Source organism: Sciurus vulgaris (assembly GCF_902686455.1).
Source record: "Sciurus vulgaris genome assembly, chromosome: 2".
Taxonomy (NCBI): domain Eukaryota; kingdom Metazoa; phylum Chordata; class Mammalia; order Rodentia; family Sciuridae; genus Sciurus; species Sciurus vulgaris.
Window position 1 is genome coordinate 78,261,829 of NC_136462.1, and position 25,325 is coordinate 78,287,153.

Genomic DNA, 25,325 nt, shown 5'->3' on the forward strand with positions numbered 1-25,325 from the left:
CTTAAGTTGCTTAGGGCCTTGCTAAGTTGCTGAGTTTGGCCTCAAACTTGCAATCCTCCTGCCTCAACCTCTGAAGTCACTGGAATTACAGAAATGTGTCATTGTGCCCAGCAGATATTTAGTTTTTAAAATGATGATATCTTTTTTTTTTGGTTGTACTTTTATAGAGTACTCACCATATACTAGGGTATTGTTTAAAACACTTCACATACATTATCTCATTTAATTGTTCACCACACCTCAAGGAAGTGTTATTCTTGTCCTTGTTTTAAAATTGAGGAAACCGAGTCATAGTTCAGAAAACTTGCTCAGATCAAACTTCTAGCATGTGCATGAACCTAGACTTGAAGCCGGGCATGGTGGTGCACACCTATAATCTCAGTGGCTCAGGAGGTTGAAGCAGGAGGATCACAAGTTCAACCCCAGCCTAAGTAAGGCACTAAGCAACTCAGCGAGACCCTGACTCTAAGTAGAATACAAAAAAGATCTGGGGATGTGGCTCAGTGGCCAAGTGCCCCTGAGTTCAATCCCCAGTACACCCTCCCCCCGCCAAAAAAAATAACTAGATTCTAGAGTATTCACAGCGAGGATTTTCACACCTGGCTAATTTCCAGAATAGATTATAAAACAGATGGTTTGTGAATAAGCAAAGTGGGAAGAAGTAACCTGTCAATCATTCACCTGTCTACTTTCAGATTCATTCTTCTACCTCTTCCTGCAAACTACATTTCCCAATTTCGCACCCTTGCAGAGTGACTTTAGGTTCAGCTATCAGGAGGCATGGTGGAAGGCTGGAGGGAAGGGGAAAGAAGGATCCATGATGTACCCTGTCCCACCGCTTCAGTTTTGTTTTCAGTAGGAGTTGTGCATTTTCTATGGTTCTAGCTCTCTCTGAGAAGCCTGGCCTCCTCTCTGTTCTTCCAGCTTCCTGCTGTTACTAACCTCTGGCCTATCTCACCATCTTCTTTTTGACTTTTTAGCAATTTCACCATATTTATGACTATATTTATGTTAAATTTCTTCTACTGAACAGTCTGCCATGGGCTGTTTTCCTGACCAGATCCTAACCCATAAGGATAATCATCATAGTAATTGCCATAGTTTACCAAGAACTAGACACACTTTTCTAAAATAATTTTTTTGGGAGTATTACTTAGGCAGTACCATAAATGCAGACTATCTGAATTTAAACCAATAGGAAAATCTGGGCTGAACTAGCAGTCTCAGGCTGAAGTATGCTCATAGTAAATACATCAGAAGTGATGTCAATGGGCTGGGAGTATAGTTCAGTGGTAGAGCACTTGCTTAGGAGGCACAAGCTCCTGGGTTCAATTCCCAGGACCCTAAACACACACAACCCCTAAAACTTGACATCAATCTGGAGAATCCCAGTCAACATATAAAAAAAATTAATTATCTGAATGAATGGAGATACAGAAAGTAAGTTAATCAGAGTTTTTCTTTTAAATTTTTTATTTGTTCTTTTTAATTATACATGACAGTAGAATGTATTTTGACATATCATACAAACTTAATCAGATTTTAAGATGAACATGAATTGGAATTGAAAGGTTGAAAACAAACCAGGAGTGGTGGCACATGCCTGTAATCCTAGCTACTCAGGGCGAGGGCTGAAGCTGAAGGATTACATGTTCAAGGCCAACTGGGCAAGTTTTAGTGAGACTTTCTCAAAATGAAAAACAAAGGGGTGGAGATGCAGCTCAGTGGGAGAGGACCTCTGGGTTCAATTCCCAGTGTCCCCTCCTGCTCCCCCACTCCCCTGCCACCACTAAAGATTTTGACCATCTAAAACAATGGATCTAAAGTATCTACAATGACAGAAGAGGTAAAACTCTAAAATTCTATGCTTAAGTTAAAATACCAACTTACAAAAAGGATAGCTGACTTAACTGTTGTTTATATAAAGAGGAATGAAAGATTTTAGTTGGTCCTAAATGCATGTGAATAAACAGTATGGTGCAATTGCATGAAAGCTAACATTAGAGAAACAGTATGGAGTCAGTCTTGCTGGGTTCAAATCCCAGTTTTGCCATTTATTTAAGTTGAATGACATTAGCAAACATTTTATTTCTGTATGTCTACTTTGTCCATGCATAAAATGGGGAAGATGATAATATTAATGTTTTAGCTACCTACTTCTGTATAAAATTACTCCAAATTCAGTGGCAGCTGGGTGATTTTGGCTTAGCTGCAGTCATCTAAAGGTTTGGGGATGGAAAATCCATCTCCAAAATGACTCACCTGCTTGGCAAGTAAGTAATTAGCTTTTGGCAGGAAGACCCAGTCCCTCTCCATGTGCTGATCTCTACAGTATTTGAGTGTCTTCATGACATGACAGAAAGATCAATCTAAAAAAGAGAAAAATGGAAATCATGATGCTTTTAATACCACGTGTCAGAAATCATACTCCATCATTTCTGCAATATCCCTTTAATTACACAGGTCAGTCTTCTTCAGGAGAACACATAAGAAAACAGATATTAAGAGATAAGGGTAAGGCTGGGGATATAGCTCATTTGGTAGAGTCCTTGCCTTGCAAGCACAATGCCCTGGGTTCAAATCCCTAGCACTGCAGAAAAAAAAAAAAAAAAAAAAAAAAAAAGAGAGAGAGATAAGGATCATTGGGATCTACCCTGAAGGAACCCTACCATAGTCTACTAGCCCCCAAAGATGTGTGTCCCTCACATATGCAAATTTACTTAATTCTTCTGAGGCACCCAGAATTCTCATCCTTTTATTATATCAGTTTGAAGTCCAGAATCTTGTTATCTAAAATAGATCCAGGGCACTTGCCTAGTGTGTGTGAAGACCTGGATTCAATCCCAGTACCACAACAAAATAAAAAGAAACAACAGGTCCAGATAGAGCTGAGGGTCCCCGGACTAGTTCCTTAAGTACAGCTCCTTGAGTACAGTTCCTGTTGATCTAAAGACCTAAAGTGAGAAGTTATATTCCCTACTCTTACCTATCTCCAACATAATGGTGGGATGTGGGATAAGCATAGGATAACTTCTATAGGTGTTCTATTTGAAAAATGGGAAAATGGATATATAAAAGACTCACTTGTCTATAGAAATTCTAAAATCCAACAGAAGCTGGGCACAACTGGTGCATGCCTGTAATCCCAGATGCTGGGGAGGCTGAGGCAGGAGGATCATGAGTTCAAAGCCAGCCTCAGCAACTTAACAAGGCCCTAAGCAACTTAGCAAGACCCTGTCTCAAAATGAAAATTAAATGGGCTAGGAATGTGGCTCAGTGGTAAAGTGCCTCTGGGTTCTATCTCAGGTACAGTAAAACAAAACAACAACAACAAAAATCCAACAGAGTACAGATTGGTCTTTCCTTGATTAGAATTCACAGCCTGAGCATAATTTTCCCTAAATCTTGGCTCCAAGTGTGGACTCTATTCTAGGCTTTCTAAGCTTTCCTTTTTCTTAAAAGATAGCACATGCTTGCAACTATGTGGTTTTCTTAGCCTGCTTTTTGCTGTAGAAATTTGAAGGTCAAAAGCCCTCTTCTCATTTTTTATCGTCTCTGTCTCTTTCAATCCAAGCTGGTAGTGCTTCTGCTAACAGAAGTCTAACAAAACTTTTGTGGATCTCCAGTGAATCATACTGGGAGTTTATTTCATTAGACAAAAATACCCACAAATCTCTTTGAGCTAAAATTTTCTGTACCTTGGGCTTCATGTGAGAGTGCTGAAGGAGAATGCTATTTATCTTCTCCTTCTCCTTCTTCTTTTTTGTGGTGCTGGGGATCCAACTCAGGACCTTGTGTATGTAGAGAAAACAGGCTATCACTGAGTCACATCCCCAGTCCTGTTCAGGTTTTTACAAGTTCTGTTGTTTAACCAAATTATTTTCTGAGTATCACTTTAGATCCGTCTTAGATCTTAATAAAGGATGTCATAGTCAGTCTTAACTTCATCTTTGTACTATCTATTTTCTGAAAGTACCCTGGATTTGATGTTTTCCTAGAAACCATTTTTAAATTTTAGCAAAATTCACAATCTAGAAGAATTTAAAACTCCAGTCAGGCGGGGTGGCACACACCTGTAATCCCAGTGGCTTGGGAGGTCTCAGCAACTCAGTGAGACTCTGTCTCTAAATAAAATACAAAAAAGGGCTGGTTAAGTGCCCCTGAATTCAATCCCTGTTACTTGTTACTTCTTTCTTTCTTTCTTTCAATCCCTGTTACTTGTTACTTCTTTCTTTCTTTCTTTCTTTCAATCCCTGTTACTTGTTACTTCTTTCTTTCAATCCCTGTTACTTGTTACTTCTTTCTTTTAATCCCTGTTACTTGTTACTTCTTTCTTTCTTTCTTTCTTTCTTTCAATCCCTGTTACTAGTTACTTCTTTCTTTCTTTCTTTCTTTCTTTCCTTTCTTTCCTTTCTTTCTTTCCTTTTAAAGAGTATCTCCCCATCCCCAGCTTATCTGTCTGTTCTCTTACTTGAACCCAGGGCCTTGTGCATCCTAGGCAAGCACTCTACCAACTAAGCTATATCACCAGCCCTGTTCTTCTACTTTAAGCAGCAAAAAAGAAACCAGGTATCATCTTCAATGCTTCACCTGAAAATCTTATTTAGATTGCCCATTAAATAGCTACATTTTATACTTTCCACATTATGACAGGTTAATTACCTAAGCTTAACTTGCTACATAAAGATTGTCTTTTTTTTTTTTTTTTTTTTTTTTTAAGTTTCAAAAACACTTCCTCATTTGTCTTTAAACCTTCACTGGCTGCCTCTTAAAGGCCCTCATGGTTCTTTAAAGCATTTGAGACTTTCATTAACATTCTTCTTAAAGTCCTTCGTGCTTCTTTCCTTTGCCTGATTGCAAAGTCAATCTTACATTTTATGTTCATCATATCAGCACTATACTTCTGGTGCCCAGCTCTATATGACAAATTGCCCCACAATATAAGCAGTTTTTAAATTTATTTTTACAGTCCTGGGGATAGAGCCCAAGGATGTGCTAGCCCTAAGCCACATCTCCACCCTTTTTATTTTTTATTTTAAGACAGGGTTGCCCACGCTGGCCTCAAACTTGCTATCCTTCTGCCTCAATCTCCCAAATCTCTGGGATTATAGGCATGCACCACTGTGCGTGATTGATTGTTTGTTACTCTTGTAAGTCACATAGTGTCACTTCTCCCAGATTCTATTAGAAACAGGTCACGGAGGCCAGACCACATTCTAGGAGATGAATTGGCTTCCTTCTTTTGAAGAGAGGAGTATCAAAGAATTAGTGGCTTGGCACGGGGTGAGCATTATATAATAGTGGTGATTATTCCACTGATTAGACTATATTGAATGATTGTATTAATAATAATGAGTATTTACACTGTGCTAGAAGATCCTATCCTTCCTCTATTCCACTCCAAAGGCTTCCTATTTCAGTCAGAGTAAGAACTCCACTGTCTGCAATGACATACAAGGCACTACAGGATCTTGCCTTGGTATGTGTCCAATCTCCTGTCTTGCTATTTTCTTCTTCAGGCATTCTGTTCCAGCTATGCTACCTTATTCTGAGGTTTTAACCTGGCAGACATGCTCTCACTTCAGGGTCTTGGTATATGCTATTACTTTTGCTTGGAGTATTCTTCTTCCTGAGAACCACCTGGTTTGTTTCCTTGTAACCCGTTAGTGGGACCTTCCCTGGCTACACTACCTGAAATTACATCTCCAATTCTTTATCTTCTTCAACTGTCTTTTCTCCTTAGCACTTACTATGCTCCAGTATTCTATATTTAAATCATTTGTCACATTTACTGCCTGCTCCTCTCACAAGAATGTAAGTTGTGGCTCAGTGGAAGAGTGCTTGCCCAGCATGTGTGGGGCACTGGGTTCGATTCTCAGCACCACATTCAAATAAATAAATAAATAAAGTAAGGGTATTGTGTCCCTTTTAAAAAAAAATGTAAGTTCCATGAGGACAGGGATCTATTTGTTTATTATTATGTCTGCAGTACCAAAAACAATGTCTGGCACCCATGGGTACTCAAGAAATGCTTTTGTGTGTGTGTGTGGGGGGGCGTTGCTGGGGACCAAATCAAGGCCTAGCACATTAGGCAAGCGCTCTGCCACTGGGTTACATCCCAAACTATTTAAATAATTTTTTTTTTCTTGAGACAGGGTCTCACTATGTTGCTAAGGATAGCTTTAAACTTGTCATCTTTCTGCCTCAGCCTCCCGAGTAACTGGGATTACAGGTGTGCACCACCATGCCTAGCAAGAAATGCTTGTTGAATGAATGGATGAATCAGTGACTCATCACAGATGTCTTTTAATCCACTCAACTGTCCTTCATATTATTATTTGTGCTTTAAATGTGAGGAAACCGAAGCTCAGGGAGGATAATTTACAGAAGGTCACTGAGTAGGAAGTAATAAAGACTGGATTGAAATCCAGATTGTGTAATTCCAGAATCTTTACTCCTCATCAAATATGTGATACTGCTTCTCCATGCATTGGAAGAAGCCACTCTTTTTAAAAGATTAATAAAATGAAATACATGATCCAGAGGAAGGTGACAGAATGTTTAGGGGTCTCTAAACCATGTCATATAAGAAGCTATTTATGGAACTAGAAAGGATTTTCAATAAAGAAAAGTTTAGTGAGCAATAGAATTCATGAAAACTATAGATTCAAATATTTGATGGGCTATATGTGGTGTGAAATAAGAATTTGCATATTGTATATAATTTGAAGGACAGAAACTGGAATTAACAGAGCAAATGGATAAAGTCAGGACTAGGGCTATATAGCCCAGTGGTAGGGTGTTCATACCCAAGGCCCTGGGTTCAATGAAAATGAAGAAAAAGAGGAAGAGGAGGAAGAAGTTCAGTTGACTCCCTGCTTGAGGTATAGAGGCTGAAGGCCTGGGTTGATATGATGGGACACCTGTGCGACCCTTCAGTTTTCCTTGACAACTCTGTGATTAGGTTCACAAGAGTTGACAAGAAACAAGGGGAATGGGAACTTCCTGAAGCAAATTGTGTTAGATGCTAAAATGAGACCAGAGAAAGTAAACCAGGTACAGGCTGAGAGAAGTCCAGGGGTAAGAAGAAAGGGGACATGAAGACCTCATAGGAAGCAGTTTCAGTAAGTGCTTGTGGCTTGTTTTTGTTTTACTTCAGTGCTGGAGATTGAACCCCCCAAGGGTGCTCTACTCCTGAGCTAAAAACCTAGTCTTTTTTTTTTTTTTTTTAATTTAGAGACAGGGTCTCTTTATTGTCCACATTGGTTTTGAACTTGTGATCTTTCTACCTGGGATTACAAGGTGCACCACTATGCTCAGAAAATGCATGGGTTGCAGATGTAGAACTTGGGTTAGAAACAAATGACAAGTGAAGGAATGTAGACAGTGCTAAAAAATGTTGGCTTGAGAGAACAGGAAAAAAATGAGGGAAATTATGCAGTATCCAAGAAAGAGTTTTTCATGATGAGGAAACCTCTTTGTCTGAAAGGAGAGGTAGAGTTGAAGACACTACCATATGGTTACTGGAGCTAGTTTGTGGTCTGGAAGAGAATGAGAGAAACAGTTTAACTTTCTTATTTTTTTATTTTTGGTGCCAGGGATTGAATTCAAGGGCACTTAACCACTGAGCCACATTATATTTATTTATTTATTTTCTTTATTTTTATTTAGAGACAGGGTCTCACCTTGTTACTTAGGGTTAGGGCCTTGCTAAATTGCTGATGCCATCTTTGAACTTTCGATCCTCCTGTTTCAACTTCCCCAGCTGCTGAAATTACAGGCGTGTGCCACCTCCCCCACCAGTTTAATTTTTAATGGGCAGGGGCACACCTCCCTGGTTTGGGAGTGATGGCAATCAAATACATTTTTTGAGTTTCTGGCATATTACAAAAGTAAGAAATATTAAGATGGGCTTTAAAATATTTGGTATATATTTTAAATATTTATGAAAAAATTTAGCACAAACAATGCAATAATATAGTGTTGTTCATAAACTATCTACAGGAATTTTTTAAATTACAAAATTAGAAATGTTAAGGACCTTTAATAAACGTGAGATTAATAAATGTGGGACACCAGGGATTCTCCTGGCCCTAGGCTACGAGGAAGATAAGAGGATGCTGCAGGTTGGCGGCCTCCCATGGGACATGGGTTTGATCTCCAAAAGACTCTGGTAGGCGAAAAAAAGAAGTCCCATTTTTAGATAAGGGGACCCGAGATTGCTTACCTCGCCCCACACCGCCACCGTCCACCGCCCCGGAGTTCCAGGATAGCACTCTGGTCTTGGGATCAGGTCTCAACCTGGATTCTGACCCTGGGATTCAGGAGATAGGCATCCTGGAATGTCTGAGGCAACCACAGGAGGGCAGTGTGGCAACTCGGAAGAGCTCTGAGAAGAGGTCGCAGAAGGGCCTCCCTTAGTCCCTCCGGTTGGCCCTCTGTCCCGTCGGTACCCGCTCCACTCACTCTCCCTTCCCAGAGTGTGTTAGGGCTGCCGCCTACCCCCGCTCTGGAACACCAGACGGAAGCTCTGACTTTGTACTCTGCAACTGGTAAAGCTAAGAACGGCTTGTCGGCCACTCTCGCCCGGAGACCCACCCCTTTAAGTAACAGGTGTCCAGGGTGGAAACATAGAAAGTGGAAAGCGGGCAGAGATAGGTTGGTGGTATCGGTAGTCCTGGGGGTGGTGGTGGGGTTGCCCAGCCTCTCTCAATTCTCCAGATCCAGCTTGCAGCTCCAACACTCGACACAAGGGTGCGCTACCACACTGCAAACCCTGCCTAGACGGCCTCTACTGTAGAGCCGGGTGGGCCCAGGCAGAGTGGGATGGGTGTTCCTTCCCTGGCTTTCCTCCACTGGGAACTTATGCAAGGGTAGACATGTAGGGCAGTAGTAGAGGGCTTGTGTAGCAAGGCCCTGGGTTTGATCTCTGGACACAGGTGCGCGCGCGCGCACACACACACACACACACACACACACACACACACACATACCTTATTACATACAGGGATGGTTTGGGGGCACCTCTGGAGCACAGTCCAGTGAGGTGGAGGAAAGAGTTAGGGACATCTGGCCATGGGATGTTAGAAAATTGTAGGGAAGAGAGCCCTGCCTGCTTGGCACTCCAGGTAAGGATACAGGCTAAACTGGGCTGGGGGTGCAACCTGAAGTCTTGGTATTTTCAGAAGAGTGTGTCAACACAACTGGATATTGATCACTCCCAGATTAAGGACAGGTTGGGAGTGGAAGGGGTAGGCTCCGTAGGGACAAAGAGGCTGACCTTGAACTCATGATCCTCTGATCTTCCTGCCTCAGCCTCCTGGCCGGCTGGGATTACCGGCATGCTCCACCAAGCCTGGCTACCCTTGAACTTTTGATCTTCTTGCCTCAGCCTCTGGAATAGCTGTGATTACAGGTGTGTGCCTCATGCCCAATCTTTTCTTTCTTTTTAAAAACATTTTAAAGATCAAGGTGCGATATACAGCGAAGTTCACAAAGTCCATAAAGTATAAATGCATATCTTTGTGATTTTTCAGCTTCCATATTCATTACTTGTGTAATCACAATACTTATGTAGGTATATTATACAATGCTTATGTAATCACAACTACTGCTGGCAATTCAATTTAACAAACCTTTAACCAGTGCCTCCAGTGTGCCTAGCACTATCTTACCCTTTTGTAAGAAAAGTGAGGGCAGAACATGTTTGTCGGTGACTGTGATGGGGTCAGTATTGTGAATAGTAGAAGTTCCTTGGCAGAACTACACCATCAGTGTCTGGTAAAGGAGAGCAACAGCTGGATACTCTGATTCCAGTGGCCATCATTTGGGGATCTAAAGCAGGAAGAATCGTCTGCCATGTCTGAGTATACGAACTCGCAGATGCTCAGATACATTATTGGATCCAGGCAATATTGTCAGGGCAACCATGCTCCTAGCCCAGCGTCAGGCACTGAACAGACAAGGAGGACATTCTGGGAATTGATCTTGTTCTCTCACCCAGTGCTCCATGTCTCTGGGAGCTGCCTGAAGGGTGACTCTGACCACAGAACAAATTGAAGTGACTGGAGCCTGTGGCAGATGTGAATCTGCTAGGTCTTCTAAGAGGCTGCCTTTCCCTCCCTTTGTGGGTAACCTGGCCTTGCCTGACCCATATCCCATGCTGCCCCAAGTCAGGGAAGTGCCCCTAAAGTGGGAAATCAAGTGAGCAAGCAGGATGTGACCCACAGCAAGGTAGCTCCCAGGCCAGGCTGGCTCCTGAGTCAAGGAGCTACTTCAGGCATTCAAAGGAAGCCCTTCCGCCCATTCACTGCAGTGTCACCGCCTCTTCTGTTTGCTTTACTGTCCTTGCCTACACAGGTGTGGTCTTTGGGGGCAGGGAACTGGTCTCTTCCTCCTCTACAGCATGAGGGCTATATGGATGAGGAATGAGGGACTTTGAGGGGAGCTGACTTCAGCATGGAGGCAGAGGAATCTGTTTCCTGGGGATGTGATGACAGCCCTGATCTGGGGTGTCCAGTGATCCCATTGTGGAAACCTTGGGGCCAGGACTGGTGGCAGGGGAGGACACAGGGGGCTGGGCCTGGCTGGAGAAGTCTGGCCTGGAAGGAACTGAGCCAGCGGCGCTGGGCCAGGGTGGAAAGTATGTGTGTGAGCTCATTTGGAAGGTGGCTTCTGGCCAGTCAGGCCTTCCAGGCCCTGGCTGCCTAGCCCCCTCACAGGCTGCTTCTGGGTCTCCACAGTCTCCTAAGCCTGTCTGAGGGGAAAAGGCAGAAACCCCTAGGTGTGGGCTAATGGTGCAGAATTGGTTTCCTAAAGGAGGGGAACTTGGATTTGGGGGTGGGTAGGAAAAGGGGTACAGGGGCAGCAGGACAACAGAGCAGCCTTAGCTGGGGCTTCCTTGGGGCCTTAGGGAATGAACCCAGCCCCTGATGGCCTCTGCCTTCCCCAGGCCCTTGGCACAGTCATCTACCTTCCCACCCTTCCCCTAGCTGCTGTCACGGTCTTCCTCTGAGTCTTTTCTTTCCCTCAGAGTGCCTGCTCCTGCTCCTGAGAAAGGAGGCAGTGGAGTTCCTGGGGAAGAACCTTCTCCCCTGCATGCCTACCTGCTATAAGGAAGCTGCTACAAAACATAATAATCAGAACTGCACATGCTGTCAGAGCCCCAGAACGTACTGCCATGAAGACACCTATCTACCTAGGGTCCACATTGGAAGAGACACCAAAGAGACATTGTCAGAATTCGCTTGCACAGGGGAAAGAAGAAAAAAGTCAGATAAGGGTTTAAAATTTGAGTAAGCTGTGACCCTGAGCAAGTGATTAATCTTTCTGAGCCTCAGCTTATTCATCTATAAAATGGCATGTGAGTGCCTGCATCACTGCATGTTGTGAGGTTCTCAGCAGAAGCTGGCTTCCCCCTTGCTGGAATTAGGAGGCATATGCAGAGGGGATAGAGAGGACTGGCAGGCCTGTCAGATTGGAGGGGGATTCTAGGGGAGGACAACAGAGGACCAGCTGGCTAGCCACATTGTATATGGGTGGGGTCATCCCTTTGCCCAGTCCTCTCTTCTCCAGAGGGTGCGGCCCTCATAGATCTTTCCTTCCCAGCTCGCTGACCCAGCGCCTGGCTGGCAGCCTTGGAGGCATGGGCCCAGCTGGTGGGCAGGAGCCTTGGAGAAGGGGAGGCAATGGCAAGGGAGTTCATGGCCCCCTTTCAAATGTGTGGGGTACAGTGATGGGAAGAATACTGCCCTCCTTGACCCTCACCCGCTATCCAGCATCTCCTTTAGACCTGTTTCCCTGGGTTCTGCCCAAACCTCCTTGCAGATTTCCCTTGGCTCCCTCCTGGCTGCTCCGACTCACATGTGCTGCTTTCGAATAAAGGAACTTGGAACCACAGAAACTGGGTCAGGCCCAATGAACAGATCAGCCAGCAAAAGCAGAGTTTGCAGGTCCTTGGGAGCCACAGGGCCCTCTGCTTCCCCTCATTCCTGCCTGACCCAGTGGTTCACTCAAGTGGGGACTTGTGATCACTCAGACACCTCCCCGGGTCACTGGGCAGCCTCACAGGGGTGGGTCAGGCAGGCACAAGCACGTCAGAGGCACGGGACCCTGGAGCCTCCACCCGCTATCTGCTCGTGAAGTCTTCCTCTTTGTCTGTGGTCCTCCATTCCCGTCTTTCCCCCTTGGCTTCAGAGAGCATCTTGTGATTCCAGAATCACGGCCAAACAATTTCCTCGTGATGGGGAAACCGCACTCCAGCCACGGGAGCCCTAGGCTCCCCCTCTTCTTCCCTCTGGCAGTCTCCCCTCCCCCAGCTCCTTCACTGGCTCCAGCTGTTTTGCAGAACTCCCACTGGATAACATCTGTAATTACCTCCAGATGTGAACCACAAAAACACAAAGGGGCCATGAGCTCATCTTTGAGTTCCTTGTCACATGCATGAACCCCACCACCCCCAGATGCCCCTGACTTGTCCATGGTGCCTTCACATGGTCCCCATCCTCTCCGGTGAGGATGGTTGGGAGGAGGTGTCCCGTTCCACGCTCCACTGAGACAGACAGGCCCTGCCAAACAGCTGTTGGCAGGGGAGGTGCAGGAGGCCAGGCACAGGGTCAGGGTTCCTGACAGGCAGGAAGATGGGGTACCCCTTCTGCCAAAGCAATCATACCAACTAGCCTTGAATAGCAGCTGGATGGAGAAGTAGGATAGGTGGGGCCAAGGTTCTTGGAGGCAGGGTGTGAGGGGGCCTGGGCTGGAGCCCGGTGGGCTGGGCTGAGGCAGGAAGGGAGGGCGAGTGAAGAAAGGGGGCTGCTCTCTTCCAGCTGAGCTGACTCAGCAACTGGGCTGATTCCTCCCTTCAGGCTGGATTTGGAGGAAGGGCGGATGGACAGCCTGGGAACCCTGTCTGGGGTAGAAGTTTCTAAGGAAAGAGGAAACAAAGCCTTGTTATTCTGCCCTTCCAACCTGACCATCCTGGCCCTCCTGGGCAATTGAGGGGAGGTCAGTTTTTCCAGAGACAGGCTGCTCCCTAATAGACTATGGGGCAACCTCTTTCCCTTTTTCCTTTTCCTTTCCTTCTGCTGTATCAGCGGAGGCCCAGGATCAGAAAAGCTTTGGGTCCTGAGGCCTTCACTGAGCCTGGAGCCGAATATGATCATGAGAATACCCCTGCTGCAGGCAGAGGCATGAGGAAACTGAGCGTCTGTGGCCAGATCACAGGACAGGGTAATGCAATTTAGGAAGATTTTCCAAGTGGCCTCAGTTGACCACTTCCTCTTATCTTTGGCAGCCTTTGGTCTCAAAGGTATCCTTTAAAGGCAGGTTGGGGGAAAGCAACCCTGCCCACAGTGGGGTATGCCCTGCTCCCCAACTCTGGCCCTTGAATCCCATTAGTTTGCTAAGAATAAACACATTCTCATATGAAAAAATACCAAAACCCCATCTCATGGAAAACGCTGCTCAAGACGTCCGCTTTCCTCCTTTCCAGCCTGTCACCCACATCCCGTTCACCCCGATACAGAACTGCAGTCACACAAAGAATGTGAAACACAGTTTATTCTTTGTGGAAAGGTTGAACAAGGTCAAAAATGTCCTTAGAGGGCACTGACCCAGCCCCGCCCTGCAGGTTCCTGGGGTCAGATGCCTCTGCCCCCCGCCCCCACCCCACCCCATGCCCCTTGTTAACAAAAAGGAACGATTTGAATGAAGTTCATATATAATAATTATAATAAAAATATACATTAAACAAAACAAAACAAAAAAAAAAACAAACAAGACAGAAATTTAGCCGAACTGCCAGCACCGTTCACCCCATTTCCCCTACCCCCATCCCCCACCTCCCTGACATCCCTCTCCTCTATCTCCCTCCACAGGGTGTTGCTCTCCCCAAGTCCCCAGTACCATGACTACCTTCAGTGACTGAAGGAGACTTAAAACGGGTGGGCTGGGTGGGAGAGGGAGGACAGGACACCGATAAGATGGGCTGAGGAGTGCAGGCGTCAGGGAGGTGAGGGGCTAACCCCACTGAGCAGCACCCAGGCATCTGTCCCTCACTGGGGTGTAAGGCAGCCTGAGTGTTGCCAGACCTCAGGGAAACTCCTCTGGTCCACAAGCAGGTGGCCTCTCTCCATAAGGCCTCCAAGTCCCCAGTGCCCTTTTTGCTCCTGTCCCTGGGCTTCCTGCCCATCCCCTCCATGCTGTCTGGCCAGTGAGGAAGGGGACAGAGAGGAGCCAGTCAGTGTGCCTTCCTCAGGACATTCCTGAGAGCTCCAATAAAATGTGTCTTCCCCTGGATACCACTGCCCACTTTGTGGTGCCCCTATGGCCTGCCCAGCCCCCAACCATCTACTGCTTCTGCTCTTCATTTCCTGTCCCCTCTGACTCTGGCCCTTGGGTCCCAGCCCCAGTTGCCTGCATTTGAATAAGGTTCTTCTGTGGCCTTCAGGCTCACCCAGCGCTCAGACCTGGGTGTCTCCCCTTGGCCCCACTCCAACCTGGGCTTTACCTCCTGGTTTCCGCTCTTCCAACCTTGAAATCCCCATCCAAGGCTAACATTCGAGGGGGGTTAGGGCTGCCAAGGGTTTTTTTAGCCCCAGTTTAGTCCTTAATGGCTCAGGCTCTTTCTTTGGAAATTCTCCAGGGTAGGTGGGGCAGAGGCAGATCTTTGTGGGGAGGAACTCAACTAACCAAGCCACTAAGACCCTCTCTGAGTTCTCCTCCTGAGGTCTTAGGTGGCAGAGCAATCCCCACCCTCTCACACTTTCTCAGGGCCTCTGCCCTACAATACACTTAGATCCCTTTTAGCCAAAGAGTGGTGGGAGGCTGCCAACTGGGTACACCTGGGGCTTCTGGGGCTGGAGTGCCCAGAGCCTCCTGAGGTCAGAGTTCAGAGGTTTAAGGTATGTCAGGGGATGGAAAAGGAGCAGATGACCTCATCTGACCTTTGCCAGTGAGGACTGAGGGTCCTGCCTTCAAGTGCAGAGCCCCCATGACATTCAGAAGGGGCCAAACATACACCAAGCTACAGGGTTCCCCTGAGGACCAGAGGCTGGAAGGGACCACCCTCCCGCTCAGGCTTCAGGGGACCCATCTGGGGAAGAAGCAATGCTGGGGTGAGGGTGGGAGAGGCCAGTCAGGGACAGAGAGAAGGGAGGCTGGAGGAAGGGGGCTCAGGACGGTGGGAGCAGCCCACCCACCACCACCTGCTGCCACTGGCCTTCAGAGGCAAAGTTCTTGTGGTAGGAGTGGGTGGGCTGGCAGTGGGGGTCAGACCTTGTCCAGCAGGGAACGCTGGCAGTAAAGCAGTCGCTTGGGGGTCCCATGGCGTCTGAAGAAGAAGACGGCGAGGCCCACTGCCAGTACCAGGAGCAGCAGCAGCACGGGCAGCACTACGGCAGCCGCGCTCACAGCCCCGCCGCCCTCCTCATCCACCTCGATGATGATCACCTCTGTCTCTTCCTCAGTCCCCTCATCCGGTCGGCCCCCTGATGGGCAGCCCATCCAGTCCCGTAGCGCCGACTTGGGATAGCCTGGCTCTACCTTCAGCTTCTGGTTGTTGAATTTCCAGTATTTGTTCCCTTTGTAGAAGTAAGTGAAGACTGGAGGGGTCAACGAGAAGGACGAGAGACAGGGCAGGGTGAAAGGTCCCAAAGGAGAAGAACAGAAGGAAGTTGTTAGTGTGCCGTCAGCTGAGCTCACCTCAACCTTTCCGAGTATCAGTTTCCTCAGCTATAAAATGGAGGCAGTGATAGTATCAGGTTGGGAGAGGAGCAGGGCCATGGGATATGACCATGAATTCATCTGGCCAGTCCCTGGCACATGGTAAGGACTGCACGTTCCGTCCTCATTGTTTTCCCTATGATACTGTGCCTTCCTTAACTCTCTATTCCCACCCTCCCCTCATGGTCACCTTCCTTTGTCCCACTCACCTTCATCGCTGCCCATGAATGACCCTCTGGGAGACTCAGGGATTCCTTCCCAGACTTTGATGTTTTTGGGGTACTCGCTGTCCACTGCCCTGAACTCTTCATTGAAACGGTAGTACCTGGGGGAGGAGAGGGAAAGTGTTTGGACACGGCATGTCCTTGGAGTGTAGCAGGAACCAGGACAGAATGCAACAGTGGACAAAGGGTAGCTGTGGACAGGGTGGGGGACAGGGGTTTTGAGTAATGAGGGCCTGCAGCTGGAAGTGGCGGAAGGAGGAGGTGGATGGGAGGGCCCAGGCTGCAAGAAGCCACCAGCAGCCCTTAATGACAGTGCCTGGCTGCTGGGGCAGAGGCACAGTGCCGGGGGCAGGAGGCGTCAAATGACCAGGTTTGAAATGGTGACCCGGTCACATCCCACTCACAAGGCACCGAACAGAGGCTGCCCACTGCTAGGCAACAGTGGAGGCTCACTCAGCAACTTCATTAGGGAAACATCTTTGTGGAGATGGGCCCTTCCAGAATTTGGGAATGGAATTTGGGGGTGGCAGTTGTGACCCCTGGGTTAAGGGGTAGAGGTCTTACTTGTTTCCCCTGAAAAAGTAGGTTTTTCCATTGGGCATCCAGAATAGAGCAGCATCAATTCTGTCAGTAGGCAGTCCTCGGCCCAACTCCTTAATGTGTTTGGGGTAGCCAGGTTCCAGGGAAGCCTCATCAAAAACCCAATGCTTGTCTCCTGGGGAAGACCAAAAAAGGGCAAATCTGGGTTTAACTTGGGCTCTGGGGTATTTGGAGGAGTCAAGTGGAATCAGCTCCTCCAAAGATACTAAGGTAGAATCCTGGAGTTTTTTTGGTACTAGAGATTGAACCAGGAGCACTCTACTACCAAACTTCTATTTTTGTGACAAGATCTTACTAAGTTGCATAGGCTTCCCTTGAACTTGTAGTGCTCCTGCTTCAGCCTCCTGAGTAGCTGGGATTACAAGTGTGCTCCACTGCACCCAGCACCTGGTTACCTTTGAAGAAGACAAATTTGCCATCTTTCCTCTCATAGGCAGTATTAATCGATGCAGGCAGGCCCCTCCAAAATTGGCCAATGGGCATTGGGTATCCATCCATCACTTGGTTATTTCTCACCCGCCAGAACCAGCGCTCCTGGAAGCCAGACAAGGTACAAAGAGCATGTCATATTTTGTAGTTTTAATCCTCTTCCTCAGTCCCCAAATTTCTAAGCTCCCCCACTGCTCTTTGTCCCTTGATTTCAATTTCCATTCCTCCTGTAGCTGTTTCAACCCGGTCTCCTTGCCATAGAGTTCTTTTGTCCCCCAAACCAGCCCATTTCTTCTCACCTTGAAGACAAACATCTCCCCTCGGAGCATGGCCACGGTGTCAAAGTTCCCATCACAGATGTTGGGCCCATAGGTGGGGTTTTTGGGTTTATCAGGGACAGAGGGCCGGGAGGTAGATCTAGGTTGAGGGGGCATCTTGGTGGGTGACCCTGACTCACTCCCTGGGGGAGAGAACAAGAGGGACACTTCAGACTTGGGGGTGGATGGGATGGAAGCACAGATAAATGGGTGATGGACCCTTAGAAAGATGTGGAGGGGCTCACACCCTCTAGTGGAGGCTGAAGCAATCAGCTAGGAGGTGACAAGGAGGGTGTTCTCAAAAGTGGGAGCTGATGCAGGCAAGGTCAGGCAGGGTGTGTGTGTGTGTGTAGAGACCATTGGGCATAGGGAGGGAAATGCACAGATCAAAGACCAGGAGGGGACAAGAAGTTGAGAAGAAGGAGCAGTTATGGGTGTGGATTACTTGCCATAAAGTTGCTGGATGCCCCGGCGGTCATCATCAGGCAGCACAAAGTTCTCTGTGTCCATCCATTGGTAAAAGGGTGCCATGATGGCTGAGGGGTCATTGGAATGCTCGAGGCCCAGGGCATGGCCCAGTTCGTGCACAGCCACCAAGAAGACATCATTCCCTGGAGGGGTGGGCATGGTAAGACCATAGCCTAGGTTGCTTTCCTTAGGCTCTGTGCTTGCCCACCAGAGATTTCTCCTACAAGCCTGTCAATGATGTTTTCCACCCAAAGTGACCAAATCGTGAGGTCCAATTTCCTGTTTGGTATTTAAGGCACAAAGTCAGTCAGTAACCTCCTCTGGAGTGAGAGTGCTCTGGGGCAAGATTCCAGTTCTGGGAAGACCTGGGAAGCAAAGGCCTTCTGCAGGCCTCAGTTTCTCCTAGGAGCTAGACATGATGTTTGCCTGGAAAAGTGGGTGAGAAGGATGCTTTGAAGCCTTGGGAAAATCAGGAGGTGAGGAAGGACCAAAAATAAATAAATTAAATAAAAGAGTATTTTTGCTTTTACTTTTTGTGGTACTGGGGATTGAACCCAGAGATGCTTAACCACTGAGCCACATCCCCAGCCCTTTTTATTTTGATACACAGTCTTGCTAAGTTACCTAGGTCTTAGTTAAATTGCTGAGGCTGGTCTCATACTTGTGCTCCTCCTGACTCAATCTTGCAGATTGCTGGGATTACCAGCATGTGCCACCACAACTGGCAGATTCCTGCTTTAGTTAGAAGTCAGACCAAATCTTTGTGGTCCCTTTTAGCCATGAGATTTTGGTAGGAGGAAAACTGCCCCTTAAGTGACTGGTGACTCCACAGAGTAGGACCCAGGGCTCCCTCACTCACCATTTAGATCCTCATTCCGGACAGTCCAGGGCTCAGCAGAATCAAAGTGGGTGTCTCCTCCAATGTTGGGGCCTGGGAAGTAGGCATGGGCCAGGAAGCCGCCCTCACCATCAAAGGGTGTGCTGTCGCCATGGAAGCCCTCGGCAAACAAGATCATGATGTCAGCCTGCTTCTCGTGGCCTTCCCGGATGTAGGCGTAGGGTACTTCTCGAAAGCGCAGTGGTGTGGCACTCTCCCAAACACGGAATGCCTTGCGAATGGCTTCGAATGTGGCGTACTCACCCACCTTGGGGGTGTAATTCTGGATGCTGAAGTCCGGCCATGAAGGGAGAGAATGGGGATGTGTTAGGACAACAAGGGGCAAAATTCTCCTTTCCTGTGCTCTGCCAGGTCTGACTGAATTGCCCGGACAGTTTTTTTTGCCCGACCTCCTCTTCCTGCTGCTTCAGCATGATGCTTCAACCTGAAGAACTGAAGGCTCAGGGAATTCTCAGGCTTTGGCTGTCTGCTACTGGGGTGCATCCCTTGATGGCTGCACCTCTCTCCAAGATCATAACCATTTTCCTCCCTGCTCCCCAGGAACTTCCCAGGAACAAAAGGGAGAAGTCTGGGGTGGGCGAGGGACTCTGAGTCTCTGTAGAACACAACTGACAAGGAAGGGTGTCAGATGTGATAGAGGTTGCTGGCCTGCTGCACTCACCAGAAAGTGATCTCATTGTGCTGCCATTTGAGGCCCTGGATGGCGTAGCGCTTCCTTCGAACATTGGCCTTGATCTCAGCACCAAACTTGTCTGGAACACCACAGCGGGGGCGCCTCATGGCCCTGGAGTGGGAGGATTGGGGTCAGTGCAGTGTAGGAAAGAGAAAGGTCTCAGAGGGGAGGGTGGAGCTCTACAGCAGGTCCTGGATGCTCGCCTCTGGCCCCAGCACCAATGTTGGGTGAGGCTATGTGTCAGTGTGGGGAGAGGCCGATGTTATGAGGTCAGGGTAAATATAAGAAGGTCAGGATCCTAATGTGGGGATGAAGTATCGGGGACAGGAGCCAGCATTCAGGTAGCAACATCTCTGGCGCTCAGTGTGTCGGTAGGTGCAGGGCAGAACTCCTGCCAGGGTGAGCACTTACTTCATGGTATCTGCATCAGCTTTGCCTGTCACTCGCAACCCGTAGAACTTCTGCATGGCCGCGATGGCAGCTGAGAGTGACTGGGGTGAGCGCTGTGTGTGGGTACGTAGGTCCCCAGGAGGCAGGTAGCCATACTGCTGCAGCCAGGCCTGTAGGGAGAGAGATGTGGCTCGGAGCATTCCTATCTGGCTCAGGGGACACATTTGCCTCTGCATCTGCCTCCCCACAGTATCTGGCATAGGTACTTGGCTTGGTGAGAAGAGGAGGATGGGCTCCCAGCTCTGGCAACACATCTGCAGGAACTCATAGGCTGATCTAAAATCTGGTCTATACCCCAGTATAGCTTGTCCTTTTGGGGCTATGAGTACATAAATGGTTAGGGAGCCATAGCTCTAGACTGGCTGTAGCTCTCTTGAGAAGGAGAACTCTAAGGTTTAACAGAGAGTTCTAGGGCATCTTCTCAGAGCTGCGATTCCTTCTGGCACTATTCTCTTCTTTTTCAGTCACACCTGGGAGTGGCTTATATCCATGATGGGTAGAGGGGTGGTGTATGGCTGAGGGGGCTTTACTGTTGTGCCCTACATGATGCTCTCTTGGGACAGTACCATGCCTCTAGACCCTCACAGCTGAGATCTTTTTAGAAAGGAGGGCAGAAATGGAGCTAGAGCTCAGGATGGCTGCTGTTATGGGACTTTGGAAGTGGTGATCCCTATCTAAAGATCATCCGGCTTGGAACTAAGTACCCATTTAAGGTTCTTAGTGGAGGGAGTGGGAGAAGGGGGGAGGGTAGCATGTAGTATTTTACAGTGGTGACTGTTTTATTTCAGGTATGTTGTGAATTGTTCATAATATAAAGGCTGGCAAATTGCCTTAAATTAAAGTTAAGTTTTTGGTGTTTGATTGAAAGGTACACACACTGCAAAACCCTGCTGAGAAAAAAGTCAGCCTTTATTGTAAGAACAATGGAGCATTTTCCTAATGCCTGAAAAATAAAACACGCCAAGTTACGTATAGAATATGAAGATGCATGGATTCTTTTATGGACCAGACAGCTCTGGTCCCTGCTCTAGTTTTGCCTTTTTTAATGAGTCAGAGGGGGCTGCAGGATGCCTAGGATAGGGACTTGGAGGGGTGAGGGTTGCTGTTGGGTGCTGCATCCCCTATCTATAGTCTTTAGGATGGATCTCCACAAGGCCCTTCAACTCTAGGCCCAGGCCCTAGTGGTAGATCAGTGCTCTGGCAGAGGGGCTGGGGGTGATTCAGGAGCAGCTGACTGGGGACCTGAGCCCATAGGGGCAAGAATTGCAACATAGTTCCAGGAAGTGATCCCCAAGGCTGACAGGAGCTAGGGCCTGAGACAGAAAGAACCCAGCTTTCCCCAGCCAACAGGCCTGGCCAGAACAACCCTAGTACCATGTGGCTCTGAGAGCCCCTCCTCAGGGGTACAGGGAGGAATGAAGTTTAACCTCTGGTATACCAGAGAGGAGCCAGGCAGGGTGCTACAGTCTGGAGCTGTTCTCTGGGAGCTGTAGGCTTGCCCTGACCTGTGTGGGCTGATGCCACAGCTTGTGCCCTCCGGAGGCCTGCTGTGGCCTGTGCCCAAGTATGCAGGAAACTCCCTTTGCCCCTAATCTCACCTGTAGGATAGATACATCCAGGATTCTGACCCTTGCTGGGGAGCAGCCGCTTTCAGACTTGGGGAAGGATGGGATGTTCTACCCCTGGAGTTGGAAGTCAGGAGGAATGAGACCAGGTCCCCTCAAAGCTCACAGAGCCAAGCTGAGGGGGATGTTCCTATGAGAGGGAGGCAGAGAGGTGGGGAGAATCCACACCCAGTACTCTGGGATAGATCCCTCTCCTCCATCTTTAAAGAGGTGGGTAGGTCTCACTATTCACACCCATAGCCTCTGCCCTGTGTCCTATAGAGGAAAATGGAGGCTTACTCAAGAAAGGAACTTCCCTTGACTCAAGAGTCACAGGGCCTGGTCCCTTTCCTCCTTCCAGGCCTGAGCAATTTTTCTTCCTTCCATCCCACAGGGGCAGGCTCTGAGCAAAGCAAGAACCACAGAGACTATGAGGTCGGGAACCACAGAAGAGAGGACTCTTGTGTCTGCGGCTGGATAGGGGGAAGGGCAGAGCGCCAGACAGGCCAAGGGGAGGAGAGGGCTGTCCTGGAGCTGGTGCAGGGCTTTGGAGACCTGGTGGGAGGAACCCAGTTGCCTGAGGCCTGGGCCACCCCAACTCTTCCTCCTGACTGGCCTGAAGGAACAACCATGTTGGGTCACAAAACTCAACTTTGTCCTGATGAATGAGAGGAGCTAGGTATTCCCCTAGGGGAAAGTCAAGGGAATACCTCCCACATAGGAGTTCTGGAGAGGGTGGGGGACCTCTGGCTCTACAGCAGGCCTGGGATCCCTATGTCTGTGACTGCCCCTGCTTCCCTCAGCCTCCCATCCTTCCATGGCCCAGAAGCAAATGGTGGTTCTGGCACTGGGAGCCCCATGACCCACTTAAAACAGAGCCAGGGCTGCTGCCCCTCCCCTAGGGGGCCTAGCAGGGTAGGGGAGGGGAAAAAAGGCAGGGCGGTGAAGTTGGCAGTGGGCAGCCCCCAGATGCCCAAGCTCCTTTTGTTAGAAGCTCCCCGTTTCAGGCTGAGATGAAGGCTCCATGACTGTAAGGCTTGGCCTTCAAACCAGTGCAGATTTTTACTTTCCCAGGTCTCCATTCCTAGCGCCATACTTTCCCTGTTCAGCCCCAGATCCCATCAGGGACAGAGGTAGTGTGTTCTTTCTGGAGAGGTTTTTTCTGGGGGTGGAACCAGGTCTGGGACCAGGGCACAGGAAACCAAATCCAGATCCCATCCCCCTTCTTGGGCCCTTCCCGGCCCCTCCCGACCGCACCCAGGCCCTCGCCAGGCCGAGTGGGTTGGGATGACCCAAAATAAGAAGCTGATTAAATCCGTCTCCCACCTTCACCCCAAAATAAAAGAGAGAGGAAAAACTTCCTCAGACAACTCCCACGCGGCTTCCTCCAGGGCCCGGTGGGCCACGGTCAGGGAAGGGGTAAGGATGGGGGTGGGGGGCGCTGGAGTCAGTCGAGACGCCTGAGGGCGCCCTGGGCCAGGCCCTCTCCCCACTCCCTGTGCGACGCCCCCAGTCTCCCTGCAATTAACGCAGAAACACAATTAACAACAAAAAGGATCTGAGGGCGCCGACGCGGGTGGGGACCGTGGCCGGGCTGAGCCCCGGGCTCATAAGGGAGCTTTGTGTGTACGAAAAGCGGCCAGCGCGCTAGAGCTGCGACCCTCGACGCCGGGGCTCCGGGCGCGGACACAGAGGGGTCCACTTGGGGAGGATGATGGGGGGGGGGGCAACTAGGACGTTCACCCGCGACCACATCTGGCCGCAGATGTATTGGTGGAGAGCGCGCCTGCCCCGGCTCCCGGCGAGCGCGGGCGCGACAGCGCTGGAAAGTTGAACAACAAACTCGCACATGACAAGGAACCGGGACAGCGCGGGGTTTGAGCGGAGTCCAAGTGTTTATCAGGCTCCCAACTGGTTCCAGAGCTGAGCGCAGAGCCCAGGGGAATTGGGGGGAGGGGGGTCCTGCCCGCGCTGTAAAGTTCTTCCAAGGAAAGGAAGGAATGGGAAAGAGAGTCGGTGGCGGCTAAGGGGGGTTGGTTGGAGGCAGGCAAAAGTTGGATCGACTTGGAAGTTTGGAGATGGGGAAGGAAAAGAAATGGGGGGTGGGAATCCTGCAGCCCGGAGCAGTCGAGATCCCTCCTCTCCGAGTCCGGGCCGTCCCCTTGGAGACCCCCGACTCGACTCCCCAGCGGGCGCGACTCCGGGAAGAGCCGGAGGAGCTCACTTACTTCGGGGCTGAAGCTGCTGCTTTGGGCCAAGCCGAGGGAGGCGAGCGCGGTGCCGAGCGTGAGCAAGGGGAGCAGAAGGCTGCACGAGGGTCGAGGGGCGGGAGACATGGTCCGAGACGTCGGGGCAGCCGGGCCGTGCGGGCTCCGCGGCCGGGCCCACGCCCTGGGGTAGCGCCGCCGCTCCCTCCGGGCGCCTTTGTCTTCGGTAAGCACTGAATTTGGATTCCCAGAGCTCTCTCAGCTTGGAGAAGAGGGGATTGTTCTTGAAAGTGACTGTTTGCTCTTCTCCCCTTTCCCGTTTTTTGATCTTTCTTCTGCTTAGTAGGCGAACTGGGTTGGGAGCCCTCTCCGCTCTCTCCTTTGGTCCCTCCCTTCTCTCGCAGCCTCTCCTCCGCCCCCGCCCCAATGCCCTCCTTTCCTGGTGGGGACGTGGTTGTTTCAGCTTGAGTCCAATTACAGCTAAGAACTGGAGGGGGGAAGAAAAAAAAAAAAAAAACAACCCAAAGTTGCCTTTCTGTGGTGCAGACTGCCATCTGCAGGGGTTGAGGCCACAAACGACATCGTGTAAGGGTACCCAGGGGAAGGGATGTGGGAGACTTTCCCCCCCTAAGCATATTTTGGGTGGCTTGATTTCTGTGGTATTCAGCATTTGTCTCACCTCCAAGTGGGATGTACTGGGAGGCTGGGTTGCTGGGGCCAACTAAGAGGTTAGGGTCCTTCGATGGTTGGAGAGGTCTTCTTCCATGTCAGTGAAAAAGGTTGGGAGAAGGAGCGTTTAGTAAAAGGGGGACTTGTTTCTGGGAACTGATAACAGCTTCCCCTGCACCCCCAACTCAAACAAACCCACAACTACACAGGCTGAGAGAGGGGGTCCATCCTGCAGAAAACTGAATGGTTCCCTGTATAATTGTTCTTCTGACTGCTTCTTAAACTAGAGCTGAGTAGGAAACCAGTAAAAGGCCAGGGAGTAAGGGGAAAAGCAAACCAAATTTGGGGAAAATTGTTGGAAAAAAATTTGTTTGGACTTCAGGTTTAGTTCTCCCTCTGCCCTGGAAAGGAAGGGAATTCCTTAAAGAATAAAATCTCCATCAGGAGTGGGGCACCAGTGGTGCATACCCGTAATCCCAGCAAATACAGAGTCTGAGGCACGAGGATTCCAAGTTGAGTTCCAACCTCAAATATAAAACAAAAGGCACTGAGGATATAGTTCAGTGGTAGAGCACCCCAGTGTTCAATTCCCTAATATCTTCCCCCCCAAAAAATCTTCTTTAGGTACTCACTGGACTCAGAACAAAAGGTGAGGTGTGCAAGGAAGAGGGAGGGCAGGCTAAAGTCAAAGTTGAGAAAGGGAGACAAAAAGAGGCTGAGAACTAGATCTGGAAAAGCAGCAGAGAGCAGCACAACAGAAGCAGGAAAAGTGTGGGAGACAGAAAACTGGACCATCAGCGAAATCTAAGATCTGAGAATTGCATCTGGTCAGCTAGAGGAAGGAGGTAAGGGGGGGGTGGGGAGGGAGGGAGGGAATGAAAGCAAGGGAAGGAATAAAGGAGTGGGGACAGAAATTAGGTCAGGTAGGAAGCTTAGAAACCTAAGGGATGCAGCAACTATCATATTTATGGCAAAGATGGGAAGCCCAGTGCTCTGTACTAGGAGAACAAAGTTCCTTTGCCCCCAGATTCACGGGTCAGGTCATGATCACTAAAATGAAAGGATT

General features: G+C 49.0%; 1 protein-coding gene and 2 long non-coding RNA genes across 5 annotated transcripts in view; 1 reads left to right on the forward strand and 2 right to left on the reverse strand.

Moving 5' to 3' along the window:
- The window catches only part of LOC306653200, an 88,013-nt gene extending 84,777 nt beyond the window's left edge, over positions 1 to 3,236 (reverse strand). Inside the window, exon 1 of the long non-coding RNA XR_013761667.1 lies at positions 3,204 to 3,236. This is a non-coding gene — a long non-coding RNA (uncharacterized lncRNA). The remainder of the gene's footprint in view (positions 1 to 3,203) is intronic.
- The window catches only part of LOC306653199, a 35,930-nt gene that overhangs the window by 6,777 nt on the left and 3,828 nt on the right, over positions 1 to 25,325 (forward strand). Inside the window, exons 3-4 of one of the 2 annotated variants that reach the window (XR_013761666.1) lie at positions 9,316 to 9,415; positions 21,778 to 23,605. This is a non-coding gene — a long non-coding RNA (uncharacterized lncRNA). Of the gene's footprint in view, positions 1 to 9,315; positions 9,416 to 21,777; positions 23,606 to 25,325 lie in introns of those variants that run through there. The other variant, XR_013761665.1, reaches the window with a different exon arrangement.
- On the reverse strand, positions 13,540 to 24,003 carry MMP14 (matrix metallopeptidase 14). Of its 2 annotated transcripts, none has more exons than XM_079126061.1 (10): positions 23,612 to 24,003; positions 19,741 to 19,889; positions 19,318 to 19,440; positions 18,618 to 18,925; positions 17,736 to 17,901; positions 17,273 to 17,429; positions 16,940 to 17,078; positions 16,509 to 16,659; positions 15,930 to 16,045; positions 13,540 to 15,599 (listed from the first exon to the last, which is right to left on the reverse strand). In XM_079126061.1, the coding sequence occupies exons 1-10, from the start codon at positions 23,717 to 23,719 to the stop codon at positions 15,268 to 15,270; spliced, it is 1,749 nt and encodes a 582-aa protein (XP_078982187.1). In that variant the 5' UTR covers positions 23,720 to 24,003; the 3' UTR covers positions 13,540 to 15,267. The 2 variants fall into 2 exon arrangements, with proteins under 2 accessions (XP_078982187.1, XP_078982186.1); XM_079126060.1 differs by having other exon boundaries at positions 17,273 to 17,433; positions 17,740 to 17,901; positions 23,612 to 24,002.